We start from the raw sequence: 19,221 nt of genomic DNA, 5'->3' as shown, positions 1-19,221 counted from the left end.
TTTATAGATTAATTAAAAATTAAATAATTTTGTGCAGTTTTAGTTGTTATATATATGAATTCTCAGGGCCAGCAAAGCCTTCTCTGCTGGCCTAACATGCCAAATAAATACATATTTTTCATTCTTTCATTCTCAATCACCTTTTTGCCTATGTATTTTTAATCGCTCTCCACTCTTAATTAATCTACAAAAAAATTTGAGAAAAACGAAAAGTTTATCCAGTCAAAATGTATTCCTTGATGCTTACAAGCAAAGTGTGACAACTGTTTCACAAGTCGCATGCCCGAAGCATCACGTGAGTCTGAGCTCCACCCCCTCAGGCCTTCAGAATTTCTACAGAATCCCTCAACAGTGCAAATCAATGGGCAACTAAAGTCAGATTGTCAGATTCATCAGCCAATCAGATTGATATATTTGTTCTTGGTGGGTGTGATCTTTAGGATATGTCCTGGTCTTTTTTTTTTTTTTTTTTTTTTTTTCAAATGCTTTATTGATTCAATGCCACAAGAACAAGAGGTATTACATATCCACATAATCAAATTAACATTAGCTGCCAGAGAGAGAGAGAGAGAAAAAAATAAAGGAAGAAAATTACATACATTTCAATGCTTTCAGAGCATTACATGTTTTCAGTGCTTTTTTGTTTTTTGTTTGTTCCAAGAGATTTACATATAATTTAAAGTCATTTATAAAATTTGCAAAATTTGGTTTATATTGAGCCCACTTCTTTTTATGTATATGGAATTTTCCTAACAAAATAAACAAATGTATAATATGTTGTTCTTTACAATTCAAATTTTCTTTTTCTGTATAAAAAAGTATATCAAATATACAAATTTCTATCATACACTCCATTTTTCTGTTAATATAAAATTCCAAATCCTTCCAAAATAATCTTGAGTAAAGACAATGAAAAAAAAGATGCAAAATAGTTTCTTTTTCTTGACCACAAAAATCACAGGAATACGAAATATTAAGCTTAAATCTTTTCAAAACATGCTTAGCAGGATAAATTCTATGAAGTAGTTTGTAAGACACTTCCTTAACTTTGTTATTGATACAAAACTTATTTGGCAGTTTCCATGCTTTAACCCAAGAGACATTACCGAATAAAGAAGACCAAAAAAATCTTGCTGCCGCTAAGGACACAGAACACAGAGCATTCCTTATAATCTTATTGCTGCACTGTTGTTTTAAAACATCAACATTTTCAATGAAAATGTTTCCACAAAGATTAACCATGCTGATTTCCTCTGAGTTACAGTTTTTCAAAAGTAACATCACACTCTTTGGAATTGCATCAAAAACAATAGCAAATTCTCTTGGTTTAATTGGTAATTGAAATTTCTGAAGAAATTCAGTATATGACAACAAGTACCCATGGGAATTAACTAACTGTCTTACTAAAAGAATACCTTCCTTGAACCAAGTATGATAGAATAAAGATTTGTTTTTAAATAATATGTCCTTGTTATTCCATATGAAATAGTTGTGGGGTGAAAAATTGTGCTTATACACCAATTTCCATGCTAACAGGGCTTGTCTGTGAAAACCGGCCAATTTAACAGGAATTTTGTCAACAGAAAAATTACATTTCAACAAAAAGTCTATGCCTCCAAGAGTATTAAATATATAATTAGGAAATGCATTCCAAGGACTTTCTCTATTCTTCATAAACTGATATGTCCTGGTGGAGGCCATCTAGCTGGCCTTGAGTGAGGTAATTTGTAAGCGAAGAGAGTGAGATCTTGCTGACGAATCGGCTGTCACTGCCACATCACCACTGAGAAAGAGATCCTTATGGATTTAAAAACAGGAGATGACCTTGTGATTGCTTAATTTATTAAACAAAAGCAACATCAGGAGTTTTCTAAGTGTAAATTAGGCTGCTGGAGCATTCAGTGTTGGATCAAGTTTTGAAAAGTAGTGCTGCGTTCCATTCAACACGGAAAGTCAGATTTTACAATTCCTACTAGGAAAAGTGCAATGGAATGCATCTTGAAGTCAGATTTACAATTTGTAGGCTCCTGCAGAAATTCTCAACTCCTATTTCGCCGAGATGCAGGGGCATGATGTCACACAAACATGTCAACACTCAGGGAGATATACAAAGTAAGTGATAAACATTCACTTTATTAAGTAATATCGATAAATTAGTTCGTTTCCACATTACATGATATTAAAGCTTGTTTAACAAACGCCTGCAGAAACAGGTGTATAAAACATTATAATCTCTTTTGATAATCGTACACCTGAAGCTCAAATGCTAGCACTGCAGCATTGTTTATGAGTTGGGCTGCTAGGAGACATCTCAAATGTTAGCCAAACCCCTGCTAAGCTAACGGGAGCATTGCAGTTCTGTATATCAGGGAATGAAATGCATTTATGGTCGGAGATATCAAGTATGAATATCCTCATCCAACTTGAATGGAACGCAGCATAACTGTGTACCCTGACGAAACGAAATTTATTGCAAGCAACATTTAAATCTCAAATATAATTAGATAGATTTTTCCAGGTATTATAGACCTCCTTGGTTGATTCATATGAAAAATTATGATTTTTGAATGTCTGTTCGGGAGACGTTCATTTCACAAAACTTTCATGCTGCAGTTAAAATTAGGCTTGCTTGAGCATTAAGTGTCGTTTCAAGTTCTGGCTGCCATTGCCATTGATATATATATATATATATTGGTTAAAACATGTTTGTTATGAAAAGTCATGCTCTGTCTCGTTAATTGTAATACAGTGAACCATTTTTTAATACAGCTAATATCTTTTTATGCTGAATGACCAACTCACCATGCCAATTTTACTAATAAATCAAATACCAAGGTCTGACAGAATTTACTATGTAATAAGGCATTATTTAGCTTTGTGAGTCTCCAACCTTATTACAAAATATTCAATTTGATTTGTCCCTCTTGAATATCTAGCAACAAGTAAATCCAGGCTTTTCATTCTTTATGGTTTCTGGCAGCAATGGCAAAATATAATTTGACAATGCATATTTAATTTCTGGAACATTTCACCCATGAAAAAAAAAAAAAAAAAAAAAAACATTATTCTCATTCACTTTTAGGGCTTTTGATTTAATGTGACCAAATCACATAAGATATATGGTTCGAAAACGTATTTTTTTAATAAACCTGGTAACGTGTAGTGAATACAAGCAAAACACAGTGAAGTCTGTAAATTGTCTATTTATCTTTTCATGATGTGACAAAGACTACATTTCATTTAAAAATACGGCACTTGATTTGTGTTATTCCAAAATATTGATCACTATTTTGTGATGAATATTACAGTTATCGATTGTTCTGGAAATTACAACTGAGGATTTACATAGCAGGTGCTTAAAAAAACAAAAAAACAAAAAAACAAACACTGAATACATACATGGTCCAATCAACTCTCCATCATCACCTGCTGGTTATTACAGTTATTGCAGGTACATGTTAAAAAAAAAAAAGATCACATTAATTACATAATATCACAAAGAAAACATAAAAAAAAAAACGTTTTTACCTTGTGGAATTTAAGAGAATATTCACTTTAAACTGATGACAACACAGTTAGCACTTACAATAAATACAGGAGATAAACAATAATGTCCTGGTAGTGTAAACGATAATAGCAATTTGGAACTTATAAAGGAAATGTGCTTGAAAACCATCAGTAATAGTACAATGATCAGTGCAGCCAGCCCTCAATACTTACAAAATTTTATATTCTACTGTGCAATAAATAAGCCCTAAATCACAGCAATAAAATTAGTATTTTATACAACGCTTTGTATTGTTATGGAAAAAAAACAAAAAAAAAAACAAGAGTCCAAGTCAAATCTTAGTCCAGGCTACCAGTTAAACTTATCAAACAGTAACTAAAGTACAAAATGGCAAAATTTAAAAAGGAACTAGGTATGACATTTTGAATGCTTTCTCTAAAAGGGCACTCTGCCCATTAAACTCTTACTTATAATTAAAACTGCAACTGCAAGTTAAGAAAATGTTTGTATTTCGTCACAGTATGGCAAAAAAAGGAAAACCTACTGGGGTTCTGGAATTCCCCATTTTGTAAACATTCTAGGGAATTGCTTGGCTGTGGTGCGTGTCCAAGCGAAAATTGGTCAGAAAGTTACAATATCAATACCCAGCTTGTCTATGACATCACAGTTGTCTCCTGTTATAAAATACTTTCAGTTCTGTCAAACAGTCAACACTACAATATCAAATGCTACCTTAAAACAAAATGAAATGACTTGTGAGGTGAGGTGGCAGTAAATGAAACACATTTATAATCTGACCTCAACATTATGACATAACAAAGACTTTAAAAAAGATCTTTAACCAGATCAATCAAAACCTTAAATAGATTGTCAAATGCTAACTAGACTTTGTTGCTTAGAAATTGGAAATAATTAAATATTAATAAGAAACATTCAATATATTCTTCATTCTATGATGGGCATTATCATAAATTTGATAATTAAGATCTCAGTAAACAGGAAATAAAATATCTAAGGCAGGTTTGTAACGTAAGATTATGACTTTAAAGTTTGGTCATAGTGCAATACAAAGTTAAAATTATTTTTTTTTTTTTTAAAGTTCAAGAATAAATTGTGCTCCTCTCTTTTCCCTCCAGTGTAAACCCCATTCATCTGGCTGTTGGTGTGTCTTAGTTAGTGTACACAGCAGTGTTGGTTTGTGGATAACAAGTCCAGGATCGAGGCTTCAGCAGGTCAATGAAAGAGGGCTGAAGAAACAAAAAGAGTAATAAAAGAGAAAATATCTATGATAAATAAATAATTTCCACAATAATATTTCCTCACAAATTATCCCACCAGACACCAACCCATTGTTTACCTCTTCTATGGGGCAGTAGCGCTGCGCGTACCATTCCTGAGAGTAGAGGCAGATGAGAAGCCCCTGACCTGAGAACAGCGCAGTCCACATGATCACATTCCAGATCGGGCCTTTTCTCCGGTCGTGAAGTACAAAGTTAAACACCACTAAAAAAAAAAAAGGATTTGGAGTGAAGAAGGATTACAGATTTTCACATATAAGATCTGTCATTTTAATCAGTCATGAAAAGTTGAGTAAAGGTAACCTAAACTTTAAAACAAGGATATTTGAATCCAAGTTTGACATTCTCTTGTATTATGTGAGGTTCTTACTTCCAAAGCACATGAAAAGGCAGAAGAGGACGGGGTAGAAGAAGCCAAAACAGATGGCCAGAATGTACTCATGCACCACGGCAGACACAGTGAAGACAACCAACATGGCTGCTGCACGGAATCGCTTTTGTGTCATCTATAAGTGGATGATCACTCTTGGTTTAGTATGATGCACAACTGGATTTTACCACAATCATCTAGTCCATTCAAATAAGCCACACATTTGACATTCAAATCTGATGACTTACCCACATAAATTCCCTGTAGACATAGTAATACAGCCAGTCGTGTACCACAACATTCCAGGTACGGTAATAGTTAGCAAATGAAGTGGAGTTCCACCAGTCCTAGAGGAAATGCAAATTTTCCAGCAATAAATCACATAATAGCAACGAAATTTACAACAAGTCTTTTTCCATGACTGTTCCAGTCGTTTAGAATAAGAATTTAGGCCAATCTGTGATCAAGTTTGACCAATTCACTGAAAAGAATCGACTAAAAAAAATGTTTTGCTCACAAATTAGACATCACTATGGTTTAAGAGCAATTTATACTCCACACAAGAGCAATAACTAGGCAATTAAATATTTTAGAGCAGAGCATAACTAGAAAGATGTACACTCACTTAGCACTTTATTAGGAACACCTGTACATCAACATATTCATGTGATTATCTAATCAGCCAATCACGTATCAGCAGTGCAAAGCATAAAATCATGCAGATACGGGTCAGGAGCTTCAATTAATTTTCACATAAACCGTCAGAATGTGGAAAAAAATGTGATCTCAGTGATTTGGACCGTGGCATGATTGTTGGTGCCAGATGGGCTGGTTTGAGTATTTCTGTAACTGCTGATCTCCAGGGATTTTCACACACAACAATCTCTAGAGTCTACTCAGAATGGTGCCAAAGTAAAAAAAACATCCAGTGAGCAGCAGTTCTGCGAACGGAAATGCTTTGTTGATGTGAGAGGTCAATGGAGAATGGCCAGACTGGTTAGAGCTGACAGAAACGCTACGGTAACTCAGATAACCGCTCTGTACAATTGTAGTGAGCAGAATAGCATCTCAGAATGCACAACATGTCGAACCTTGAGGCAGATGGGCTACAACAGCAGAAGACCATGTCAGGGACTTTATTAGGAACATAGTGTTCCTAATAAAGTGCTCAGTGAGTGTATATTCCATGTTCAATCACCATTCACTTTCAAATTCCATATCTTTTCCATATATTTACATGACTGCGGGAATCCTGAATTTGATGAATCATTTAAAAAACAATTTAGGTCTGATAATGTGAAACCTACAGAACATACTCTAGAATCAAAACCTGTAGACTATGTGTGTTTGTGAAATTTAAGTACAGGCCACATGTGTGTGACCTTCCTGTCTCTTACCTTATAAAACATTCTGTCTCCAAATCTTAGCATCTCAGCAAATGCATTTAGCCAACAGTGCAGAAAGGCAAAGAAAGCCAGAAAGAGCATCAGTACACCTACAAGCACAAAAAGTACACTAACATCACACAAACCAATAATAAAAACACAAATCATTTGCTTTCATCATGATTTGCCATTTGTTGCAACTGCTACAAGCATAGGTAGACATTTTTAATAAGAACCTTCTCAAATTACTTTTGAGACATATCTTTATCAGTATAATGAACGAGAGGATGTGCTTGAATTAAATGTGGTGGCCGTGTTGGCAGTGCTGTGTACCTGGCAGTATAGAGTTGAAGACACACAACACCATGACCCTGAGGTCAAAGAGCTGCATACTGATACTGCGGAACTGAGGGATACACAGCCGCACAAATATGTAATATGCGTAAAACAAACACCCCAGCACCTGGAATGACACAGGAAAAAAACAGAATTACATTTACCCAGTCTCGAATTAGATATTTTTAACTTGTTTATAAAATCACATCATACACATGCACTCTTTCAAAGAGCCCACCTGTGAAAACTTCGTAGCCACATAGCCCCACTGAATACATGGATTTCTACAAGGACAAATCAAAATAAGTGCTCTTGAAGTCAACATTAAATTAAAATTGCTCCTAGATACTGTTTTTTTTTTGTTTTTTTGTGCATGATTCATCATTGCATGTTATTCCAAATTAAAGAAATGCTTGTCGTCATGAACTTTTATTAAAATTTAATAACTTGCTCTGCCTCTGCAACCACTTTCCTTTTCGGTTTATGTTACTAATCCCATTTGCTTTTTTACCCCTCCCCTCCAACCACCTGGCTCCATTCTAGTATGTAACACCCACTTCTCATGATCCAATCAAATCACGATGTATTAACCAAAGCCCCGCCCTACATTTTTCTCATTGAATATCCATCTGGTGAATATTAATTTGATGATTACGGAAGTAAAATGGGTTGCAAATGGTGATTCACATTGACTTGAAAAAACTAATAATATAATTTTATTTACTTTTTTGATGCATACTAGAGATGTGCAAAACTACCAATTTTCATAACTGACAAGTCGATCGGTTGTTTGAACGACTATATCAGGATAATAATGTATAATTACATTCTCTGTTATGTTCACATGAACCCGATCAGATGCTTTTCTTAGGGATCTACGGACGCTAAGTGCAGCACTTAAACATGGTGACTAACGGATAATCAATAAATAACTAGAACATCTTATTGCACAAAACTATTAAAGTTAGAAAAGTTAGAAATACAAAAGGCTTCAATACAGAGTGGCACAAAACCATTTATGCGCATCTTGAACACAAAATGACGTGCTTCAATGTAACCGGAGAGCTTCAGGGCGATCCTCGCTGCACATTCAAAAGTGCAGAACTGCAAGATAATATTGCTGCAAGATACAATTTATTTAAGCAGTGTCAGATAGAATCAGCAAAAAAAAACTTCACCTCACAAATACAGGAACAGTACTCACAGCAGAGGATTTAACGTCCGACAGTGATTGTTTTGAAATGTTTTGTTGAGTATTGCATTGCAGAGCTTTGCTGTTACAACAGTGCATAAAAAGACTACACCTAAAGCATTAAAGTGACAAAACTTCTTGCAGAGGGTTTTGCTGTACTGACTATTATTCACATCAAGCTATCAACTTGCAAAAACGCTCTCTAAGAAGTTGCGTCTCTCAATTAATTTAAGAATTGCGTCTCCCATTAAAACCACTACCACTAAAAATATTAATGTTAGTAGTTGACCCCACTAATTAGTCAACCACCCGGCACATCTCTAATGCATACTGTTTCATTTCTCTGAGAAAAGATGCCAAAGTCCAAACATATAGTAAAGCTAATCTAAATATAAAATCTTAAAAACCAGTAGCAGGGAATCTTACCTTGGATAATTGTCTCTGTATATTAGGGTGGGTGCAAAGAGAAAGTAAAGGTACTGGGTCAGCTGAGGTACAGCTACAGAATCTACAAAAATCAAATGACAAAATAAAACGTTTTTGTTTTTATATTTTTTGGGTTAAAAATCAACGCATCTAAGTGAATATCTTACTTGTTTTGCTTAGCTCTAAGGATCGTATTCTTGGCACGTTTTCCCTGATAAAAGAGTGAGCTTTCATGATCAGCCGCACCTGTTCACAACAATAGCAATAACAACAATAAATAAAAGTAGAAATAAATGCATAATTTACTAGGATGGAAGTCTAAACAGTTCAAATCAAGGTTAACGCACCTTTGATCAGTTTAGCAGAATATTTAAATAAACATCCACCTGTGAATGAGTACCTGTTCCAGAATGAGAATGAAGCGTGATGCGGGGGGAAGGCCGTTCTTCAGCACCACATATGTGGGCAGGAAACCCAAACACATTCCCTGATAAAGCACCAAGAGGAAACCAGCCAGCAATGTCCACAGGGACCGATGGTTTGATGTTGGATAGACGCTGGCCCAGCCACTGAGCAGTACATAGGGAACCACAAGGGCGGATAGGAACATACACATCCATGTGACAACCACTAGGGGGAACTGGCCAAACGTGTACACCAACAGGTCAAACTCCAGCACCAGTCTAGAGAGAGCAAGAGAGAATGATGCAACAGTTAGACCAAAAATATTGGAAAAAAATCAATAAATGCCAGCACACTGATATTAAAGGAATATTCCGGGTTCAATACAAGTTAAGCTCAATCGACAGCATTTGTGACATAATGTTGATTACCACAAAAATGTATTTCGACTCATCCCTCCTTTTCTTTAAAAAAAGCAAAAATGTAGGTTACAGTGAGGCATTTACAATGGAAGTGAATGGGGACAATGAGAGTGACTGGCCAATTTTATATTCCTTTGAAGCTCCAAACATTATTAGAAAAAAAAAAAAAACTTTGTTTTGACCAGTTAGGTCTTAATCAGGATTTGTTTTGTTTATTTGTTTTGCCTGATTTACAAAACTTGGGTTTTGGATGTGCACACTATCTTGATATTTGTTCTACAATATTTTTTTTTTTTTTTTATGGTTGCCAAGCAATGTCACAACTTGCTACATTAAAGAATTCAACTTATGCATGGTCACAGGTCACTTTTTTGTTTATAAGTGTTATATAATTTGAAGCTGTTTACATTTACGTTAGACTTATTCATTTGTTGTAACCCATCTTATCTTTTGGTTAGCATCCATCAAGTTCCAAATGAAAAGAAAACATAAATTAAATTAAGTACAATTAATTATAAGTACTTTCTTCACTGTATTACCACAAAATAGGCATTATCATATGATTATTTAATATATATATAAAATATTATTATTATTTTTTTTTTTTTTTTTTAAATAACTACACTGAATAATGATATACATCATTATTGTGATATAAGATTTTGGTCATAAACTTCAAGGTCATGTTCTAGCCTATTTAATTTAAGACCTTGCAAACATCAATTAGACAAAATACATCTCATATCTGAGTGAAACCACATTGTCAGCAAGGTTAAAACTTTTATATCATTACAAGGTTGTGGTCTCAAAAATGAGAGCAAAGTTAGCTCCAAAAGTGTTGATAATATGTCAGTATAGGCCTATATCATAAAACATTATTTGATAAATAACAATTATTATGACTGGCACACTTCACAATGACTACTCTGACCTGCCCTCATCAATGAAGTCCACAACAAGCGTGCTGAAGATGAAGAGGATGAGGAGGGCGATGAACATGTGATAGATGGTGCGGATGTGATTCACCTCAAACAGATCACTGCATCACAGAAAAAACACAAAGGTAATTATTAAGGCAAGGCAAGTTTATTTATATAGCACATTTCATACACAATGGCAATTTAAAGTGCTTTACATAAAAATGATGAAAATATAAGATGCATACTGTAAAAATACATTTAAAAACCAATTAAGAACATGAAATAAGAATAAAAAGTAATAAAATAAAAAGTTGTAATAATTAAAATTAATAAAAAAAGAAAAGGAAAAGCAATAAAATAGAATGATTAAAATGAAAGCAATCAATAAGTGCAGCACAATGCTTAGTCAGAAAATGCACAGCTAAACAGATGTGACAGACTGTGTTTTCAGTCTGGATTTAAAAGTGGCTACTGTTGGGTCATTTATCTAACTGCGTCTGGAAGCTGGTTCCAGCTTCGGGTGGCATTATGGCTAAACACATTTTCACCTTGTTTTGAGTGAACCCTTGGTATTTCTTGCTGACTTGATCCTAATGATCTGAGAGGTTTGATAGGTTTATATTCAACAAGCATTTCTGCAAAGTATTTAGATCCTAGGCCATTGAGTGATTTATAAACAAGCAATAGTGCGTTAAACTCATTTCTAAATGTGATTGGAGGCCAGTGATTTTTGTTTTGTTTTGTTTTTTTGATTTTCTCCCCAATTTGGAATGCCCAATTCCCAACGCGCTCTAAGTGCTCATGGTGGCGTAGTGACTCGCCTCAATCCGGGTGGCAGAGGACGAATCTCAGTTGCCTCCGCGTCTGAGACGTCAATCCGCTCATCTTATCACGTGGCTTGTTGAGCGTGTTACCGTGGAGATGTAGCGCGTGTGGAGGCCCATGCTATTCTCCACAGCATCCACGCACAACTCACCACGCGCCCCACCGAGAGTGAGAACCACACATTATAGCGACCACGAGGAGGTTACCCTGTGTGACTCTACCCTCCCTAGCAACCGGGCCAATTTGGTTGCTTAGGAGACCTGGCTGGAGTCACTCAGCATGCCCTGGATTCGAACTCACGACTCCAGGGGTGGTAGTCAGCATCAATACACACTGAGCTACCAAGGCCCAAAGCCAGTGATAAGACCTAAGTACTGGAGTGATATGCTCAGTCTTTTTTGTTCTGGTGAAAATCCTGGGGCCGGTTGCATAAACATAGCCATTAACTTGAAGACTGCGTCTAACAATTAGTTTGACTAGCTAAAGATGCCATAAAAAGCCTGTTGCATAAAACAAGCTCACGTTCTTTAGTAAGACAGTCTAATTTGCATTGCATTGTGGGAAAAGGAAGACACTGAACAGCTTTAAAAAAAAATGTCCAACAGTGGACGCTCAATACAGTTTTCATTTGCTGAAAATATTTGCTTATTAGAGGACTACAGTGCTTCAAAATTGATTCTAATGAACAAATGTAGTGATTTTAACCCAAATAATAAAAAACACATGACATTTTGTTACCATTGTTGAAGTCAAAGTTTCAACTCAAGCCCCTTTCAGCCCTCTGAAGCCCCCACTGGCTCAGCTGACAGTTATTTTCCATTGCAACATGTATGGTAAACAAAAGTTAGCCTAGGGGTGTGCTGTCTTACATTTTGGTCTTAAATTAGACTGATCTCATTTTTATGCAACTGACTGAAAAAAAAATGAAGACCAACATTTTAGACGCCTAACTAGTAAGACTAATCGAAAACAGTTTTATGCAACCGACCCCTGGCAGCAGCATTCTGAATGAGCTGCAGCTGTCTAATGGTCTTTTTGGAAATTCTGGTGGGGAGTCCATTGCTGGAATCCACCCTACTGGTGATGAATGCATGAACAAGTTTCTTTAAGTCTTGACTGGATACAAAATATCCAATTCTCGCTATATTTCTTAGATGATAGTCAGCTGATTTAGCTATTGCTTTGATGTGACTACTGAAACTAAGGTCTGACTCCAAAATGACACCAAGATTCCTTACTTGATTTTTTGTCTAGTTTAGATCTTTGGAGTCAAGGTATGTGTTCACCTTGGGAATTTCGCCTTTGCCAAACTACAATTGCCTCTGTCTTGTCTGTGTTTAACTGAAGGAAGTTTCGGCACATCCACTGTTAATTTCAACAAGGCACTGGCATCATTTTTTATCATTATGAGTGCCATCTCTGTGCTTTGATGCTGTCGAAAACCAGACTGGAAATTGTCCAAGTAGACATTTGAATTTAAGAATTTGTTAAACTGATCGAAAACAACCTTTTCAATATGTTGCTGTTTATAATGTTGGAGAAGAAAGTCTGTCTAGCTGTGCCTAGTTCCAAATTAAAAGCATGAAGGCTGTCTCTATAGATATTGTGATGGACTTCAAGTTTTGTTTTCTGTTACATTCGTTCTTATTTTCTTAGTTTCTTATTATTCACTTTACGCCTGCCAGTAATCTTCCTGGCCTTTACAGGAGCAATGTCATCAATAGCATTTTTAACTTTAGAGTTAAATTTATCAAGGAGAACATCAACAGATTCTACAGATATACTCTAAACACACCAGTGTTTTCATTTATGTACCTCTTCTTGACAGAGAGAGATCTAACTTCAGTGAGTGGAGAAATCATTAGATCAAAGAAAATACAGAAATGGTCAGATAGTGCTACATCCTTAATAACAGTGGATGAAATGTTCAGACCCTTACTAATAAGCAGATCTAGAGTGTGGCCGTGAGTGTGTGTGGGTCCAATTACATGCTGATAACATGCCAAATACATCACAAATATTTATCTCCAGTCCAGTACCATCTGTATGTTTCTGGTCACTTTGCCTTCCTGATCAAACATTAAATACATAAAAAAAGCAGCTGAACAATTTTACATTCCATAAATTGTGTTAAAACATAGGGCAGGTTTATTACGGTCAGCTAATCAAATTAATTCTGTCATTCAGATCTGATCACAGACTGATTCAAATTTCACATCAGTACATGCTTTCATCAAGCTCATAGGGAAAAGACACCCATGACTCACTCTAACAGGGATCGACGAATCACAAACTGCTTGCTTTGGCCTTGCGAAGGTTGTGTATGCCTACAGGGGCAGAGAAGAAGATGAAAGAGTTAGACACAAAGAGGATAAAAGGGAAAAATGCAAAATGGAAAGCATATGAGATAAAAGCAATATGCTGAAAGGTCGACAACAGACATATTAGTCAGGTGCCAAGATCACTTGATGACTTTCACAAATGCTGTATATTCAAGCAGGAATTTTGCTTTCACAGAAATGGGGACAACATTTTTTATGGGGGTATGAGGGGGCTTCTCCGTGCCTAATAAGTAGGCTCTATCCATTTGAGTACCTCAGTTTGCTTTTCTCCTTATCAGAGAGAGGAAAGACTGTGCTCATATGGGAAGAACCCAGACTGGCAGACTCCTCAATAAGACTGTCCATGAACTCATTCACCTGAGTGTCAAACTGCCGCATCAGGTCTGCCTTCAAATGCTGAACAAAAACAGCAAATACACAAAACAGCCATACATCAAAGGAGGTTCTGACAATCAAGAACAGAAAGTTTCCAAAAGGTCTTACGAAGGTCTTTCTGTCCACCGACAGATTCCTAGCCTAGATACATAATATACACAAAATAATAACTCAGTCTGAGACGCTGATCTCATGTGATATCTCAAGCTACTTTATTCCTGTCATGGTCATTTTGTTTGACTGAGGCTGCTGTTCATGGAGACAAATGAAGGACTTGTATGTCTGTGAAACTTTTGAGTTGCTTTAAAATACTACACTTAACCACACAGACACAAAATCAAGAAATTGAATTAATGACGCAATACTTCTCCTGTATCCCTAATTTAAAAAAGGTCAGAAATTAGATTTGAATTCTTAAGTCCAATCCTTTAGCTACACTCCTAACAAAATGTGTTTCAAAAGTATCACTTTCGTTTGTACATGGGTTACTGGTAGAAATACTACTAGTTTAGGTGGAAACTTTTTTTAATACAGTATATGTATATATATATATATATATATATATATATATACACGTGTTGTGCATTCTGAGATGCTATTCTGCTCACTACAATTGTACAGAGTGGTTGTCTGAGTTACTGTAGCCATTCTGTCAGCTCGAACCAGTCAATGGTGCCATCTAGCGGTCTGATATTTCTCAGTAATAACCACACTCCACGTATCATCTCATCTGTGAATTGCAAGCCATCTTTCCTGCTTCTCAGATCAATGAGTGATCTCTACAAGTAAGCAAATAAAATTAATTCAACTCAAATAAATGTTTCATATTTATTTATTTGGCAAGTAGTCTTGTAATAAGATGCATAATGAACAGTCAGACGTTCATTAATGACAAAATAAACCAACAGAACTCAAGCTGCTCAGCATTTATTTCTTCTCACATAATTACATAATTTTAATGCAAACCAATGTGTTATGTCCATTTATTTATTTATGTGGCAAGTAGTCTTGTAATAGGCTGGATAATGAGTGAAACAGTCACCAACAGATTTCAACTCAATTTTATTTGGTTAGCAGCCGTGTAATAATCGCTCCGCTTTGCGTCGAAGTCCTGATCACCCTGTCGGGGTTTATTTTGTGATAACAACCGGCTAACTGTACATTATCACTCATATACACTCAATGAGCTACGAAAGGCTACGGTAACTCAGATAACCACTCTGTACAACTGCAGTGAGCAGAATAGAATCTCAGAATGCATAACTCGTCAAACCTTGAGGCGGATGGGCTACAACAGCAGAAGACCAAGTCTGGCACTTTATTAGGACCACAGAGTTCTTAATAAAATGCTCAGTGAGTGTATATGGCTTTTTAAGAGGTATATCTTTTTAATATGTAAATATTATAATATGAAGAATCTCATGAAACCCTGGCTGACAACCATATCATACTTTACATTTCGTGTAACCTTTATATGCACTCACTCAGAAGAACTTATTACAAGAAGCTAAAGCTTGATCCCTTGTAAACAAATCAATGACTGTTAATTACAGTTTTTCCTTCATTTGTTAATACCAGCGGAAATACTGTCCCAGACATTTTAAAAATTAACAGAGACTGTGCTTTATAGAGTACAACTTCCGTCATGATAAAGTGCCGTCTGACAAGATTAACCTGTGTCTACATGTTTCTGTCAAATCAGATAAACCAGGACAAAGCAGAACAAACATTTGGAGCAGCTAAACTAATCAAAATCACAGCTGTATAGCAATCAGCATAGTAAATTTGCTCTTTTAAATATACTGTATAGTCTAGTAGAATAAATTAACATAAAAGACTGTTCAGATATTTTAAAAGTACTAGCTGTAAGCATTTAATTTAAATCAATCAAAGGATTTAGTCAACCCAAAGGTCACACATGAACATTTAGGATCTGTTAATCTGTGACATAATCTGTGATAATACAGTGATAAAGAACAGGACACACACACATAATACATTTAGTACTTTGTTGCTCTCATGGTTTAAACATACTTAACATTACTTTCTTCATACATGAGAATTATACATTTCTCTTTCTTGTGTGTGTATGCAAGTGTCAAACTTATCTGACTTGATATCTGATTGGAGACGTAAGTCAAGAAAAAAATGCAATTGGGAAAGTTTACCTCAGCTTGTTTCTTTAGCTGTAGCTTCCTGCAAATAATGTGCTCCACTTCCACAGTTCCTGAAAGGAAACATGAATATTTGATAGAGTATCATCACATCTAAATACAGCTGGACACAGGTCATTTTGTGACACTCAAGGGCATGGTATTCTGGTTACCATACCACTAATCTTTAACTGATTCAACATAATGCAAACAGAATACTTGCATCCATTACAGTACAAACACAGAAGATCAGGTGATTCATCTAGTGTACTTAGTCTACAAAGTGTGGGTTAGACAAACGGCAAATTAGTATAAATTCATAGAGGGTGTAAAAGCCATGACTTCCAAATAAAAAGCACTATTTTAACCCTTTAAAAATACTTCATGTTCTAAACCATTGTTTTAGCAATCAATAAAACTGTCATGAAACATTTAGACAAAATTGTAATCATGCTATATTCACTTTTACATTAAATTGCACAATGTATAAAACCAACTCTAGCATTTTCACTGTTAGTCATATTTCATCTTTTACAATAATTGTTGCGATAAAAGAAACAACAAAACCTGAATAATCAAAAATGACTGAGTCATGTACATTTCAGAGTTAATGGGAATAAGTGCATCACTGATAACATTGCTGGCAATTTCTCAATCAAGTCACGCGGTCAATCACATGGCAGTCTATTCATCCCCAAATGAAGCTTGACTGTTTCACTATCGTAACAGAAATGTATCATAGTTATTGTTTTCCCTGATTGCTTCAATTCATATTAGATTACACAGTCACCATCAAGTCTTACCGTAAATAATGTTTTCAATCATAAAAGTACAGATATTTTATTAGATAAATCAAATATGTGATATATAATACCAGTCAAAAGTTTTATCTAAGTGTCCAGCATACATGGGAACTCTTTAAAGAACATCCCAGGTTGATATCTCATGAAGCTGGTTGAGAGAATGCCCAGAGTGTGCAGAGCACAAAAAGCTAATAAATAAAATAATTGTATGGTCACTACATCATTCCCATACTTCCATTTGTGTTATTTCATAGTTTTGATGACTTTACTATTAAACTAAAATGTGTAAAATAGTAATTATAAAGAATGAGTACAGTAAATGTATCCAAACTTTGACTGGTAGAGTATGTGTCATTTGAGTATGTGTTGTAATTCAAAGGCACATAATGGCAGCTAACAGGATAATTCAAATTCTAAGTTATGCACAAATTGTGCAATCAGATAACTTAAAATAAACAGTTATGTCACATGATGAAACATGTTGCAACTTATTCCATTAGGTGAGAGTTGAATGAACTGAATTAGACCCTTAAATGACCCCTGAAATCAACATCCTAATGTGTCTATATTACTTGCTCCCAGTTTAAATAGTCCACTGTTTTGTGCAGTGATTCAGTCTTACCGTTACTGGGGCAGGGGAGCTCTCTTTTGGCTCTTTCGGCCCCTGTGCTGTCCTGGTCAGATGATGGAGCCAGCTTATGGGACCCCTTGCGACTGCGTGGGGCGCCAGCACACTTGTTTGCCATTCTGCTGCTGAAACTCAACATAAAACAGCACAGTGATAAACAATATGCACCTTAAAAGGACAGTTCACTGAAAATGTTAAATTATGTTATCATTTCCTCCAAACCTGTATGGCTATCTTTCTTAAGTGGAACGTGGAACACAAAAGGGGATTTTAGGCAGAATGTTCAGTCTCAATTACCATTCACTTTCATTGTATGGGAAAAAAGAGCACCGTCAATATTCATCAAAATTTCTACTTTTGTGTTCCATGGAGGAAAGGCATACAGGTTTGGAACGACATGAGGTTGAGTAAATTATGACAGAATTTTCATCTTGCTCAACAGGTAAGTGTATTCATGGCAAGTATTTAAATACTTTACAAAGGCAAATGAAACAACTCCAATGAAAACCAATGTTAAAGGAATATTCCAGGTTCAATACAAGTTAAGCTCATCAACAGCATCTGTGGCATAATATTGATTACCACAAAAATTTATTTTGACCTGCCCCCCATTTTCTTTAAACAAAATCTGGGTTACTGTGAGGTACTTACAATGGAAGTGAATGGGGCCAGTTTGTAAACATTAAAATACAGTTTCAAAAGTTTAGCCACAAGACATTAACAGTAATCGAGTTAATATGATTTAAGTGTGATAAATCGCTTACTTATCCTTTCTATGTAAAGCTATAGCTAATTTTACAACTTCATTGCCATGACGATGTAATGTCAACAAAACCTAAAATTACTGTAAAAATGATGATTTAAACAACTTTACAGCTCAAATAATACATACATTTTAACAGAAGAATTAATGCAAGTGCTTTTATAAAATTATAAGCTTCACATTTCTGCCTTTAAACCCTCCAAAAAATGGTCCCATTCACTTCTATTGTAAGTGCCTCACTGTAACCTCGATTTTTGCCTTTTTTTAAAGAAAAGGAGGGATGAGTCGAATTTGTATTTATTAATTTGTTTATTTGTTTGTGGTAATCAACATTATGCCACAAATGCTGCTGATTGAGCTTAACTTGTATTGAACCCGGAATATTCCTTTAATCTTGATGACGTCAAATTGAATATTACGTCAAGACCATGTCAAGGTGATGTCACAAGTAGTAAACGGTCTCTTAGCAACAGGCTTCCATCCACCACAAACGCAACTGCATCAATTCAAGTGTTGTTGACACTAAAACTGTTTTAGTACATTACACTATGGGCTGGTAAACTGTTTTAATCCTGTGTAGTTATCATATTTTGGTGTAACTTCTCGCCTGTACTGAACAGTAACATTCAAATGACATAAAATACGCTGTTAGCAAGCAAAACAATAAATAATCGAATCAGTTATTGCGGCACAACTGACGTTCACTAACCAGGAAATGCTTTCGAGCAGATTGAATGATGTCTAATTTACTAGCTCCGGTTTAAAAAAAAAATCACTTACTTGTATTTTTTCCACCAAAATATGCCCGTCTGTTATGGCCAACTCGGGCTCTGGAGACAAACCCAGTGAATGAGAAACACTTGTTCGCGTTACAGTTATGTGTGAATAAATGAGATAAATGTAACAGCAGCAGCGGCCTGTTGATGGACCGATACACTCATTCTCTACCGGGAGGGCGGTCTGCATCTAAACGCCATCTGATTGGCCGAGCTCCTTCTAGTATGTAAATTGATTCTAAGCGCACAGTATAAATACGTTGCCTGATTTGTTATGTAATAATTGGTTATCTCACA

At 35.6% G+C, this 19,221-nt stretch overlaps 1 protein-coding gene across 2 annotated transcripts; it reads right to left on the bottom strand.

The window, feature by feature from the left end:
• Positions 1-3,118: 3,118 nt before the first annotated feature.
• Positions 3,119-19,084, bottom strand: LOC127415313 (sterol O-acyltransferase 1-like). 2 transcript variants are annotated; one of them, XM_051654022.1, is made up of 16 exons: positions 18,929-19,084; positions 17,380-17,516; positions 15,970-16,028; positions 13,680-13,822; positions 13,352-13,411; positions 10,271-10,378; positions 8,916-9,198; positions 8,683-8,761; positions 8,516-8,597; positions 7,136-7,181; positions 6,895-7,024; positions 6,574-6,671; positions 5,425-5,523; positions 5,177-5,312; positions 4,866-5,011; positions 3,119-4,755 (listed from the first exon to the last, which is right to left on the bottom strand). In XM_051654022.1, the coding sequence occupies exons 2-16, from the start codon at positions 17,501-17,503 to the stop codon at positions 4,678-4,680; spliced, it is 1,671 nt and encodes a 556-aa protein (XP_051509982.1). In that variant the 5' UTR covers positions 17,504-17,516; positions 18,929-19,084; the 3' UTR covers positions 3,119-4,677. The 2 variants fall into 2 exon arrangements, with proteins under 2 accessions (XP_051509982.1, XP_051509983.1); XM_051654023.1 differs by having other exon boundaries at positions 17,380-17,510.
• Between the last annotated feature and the right edge of the window lie 137 nt (positions 19,085-19,221).

This window comes from Myxocyprinus asiaticus, chromosome 24 (assembly GCF_019703515.2).
Source record: "Myxocyprinus asiaticus isolate MX2 ecotype Aquarium Trade chromosome 24, UBuf_Myxa_2, whole genome shotgun sequence".
NCBI classification, from domain to species: Eukaryota; Metazoa; Chordata; class Actinopteri; order Cypriniformes; family Catostomidae; genus Myxocyprinus; species Myxocyprinus asiaticus.
Note: the sequence above shows the minus strand (reverse complement) of the source record. Positions and strands in the feature narration are given on the sequence as shown.

Excerpts from the sequence above, each read along its gene's own strand:
- LOC127415313 (XM_051654022.1), bottom strand. The coding sequence starts at position 17,503 with ATGGCAAACAAGTGTGCTGGCGCCCCACGCAGTCGCAAGGGGTCCCAT. Across the intron at positions 10,379-13,351 it reads ATTCGTCGATCCCTGTTAGA|TGATCTGTTTGAGGTGAATC; the intron begins GTGAGTCATGGG and ends TCTGTGATGCAG. Across the intron at positions 6,672-6,894 it reads CTTCAACTCTATACTGCCAG|GTGTACTGATGCTCTTTCTG; the intron begins GTACACAGCACT and ends TTGTGCTTGTAG.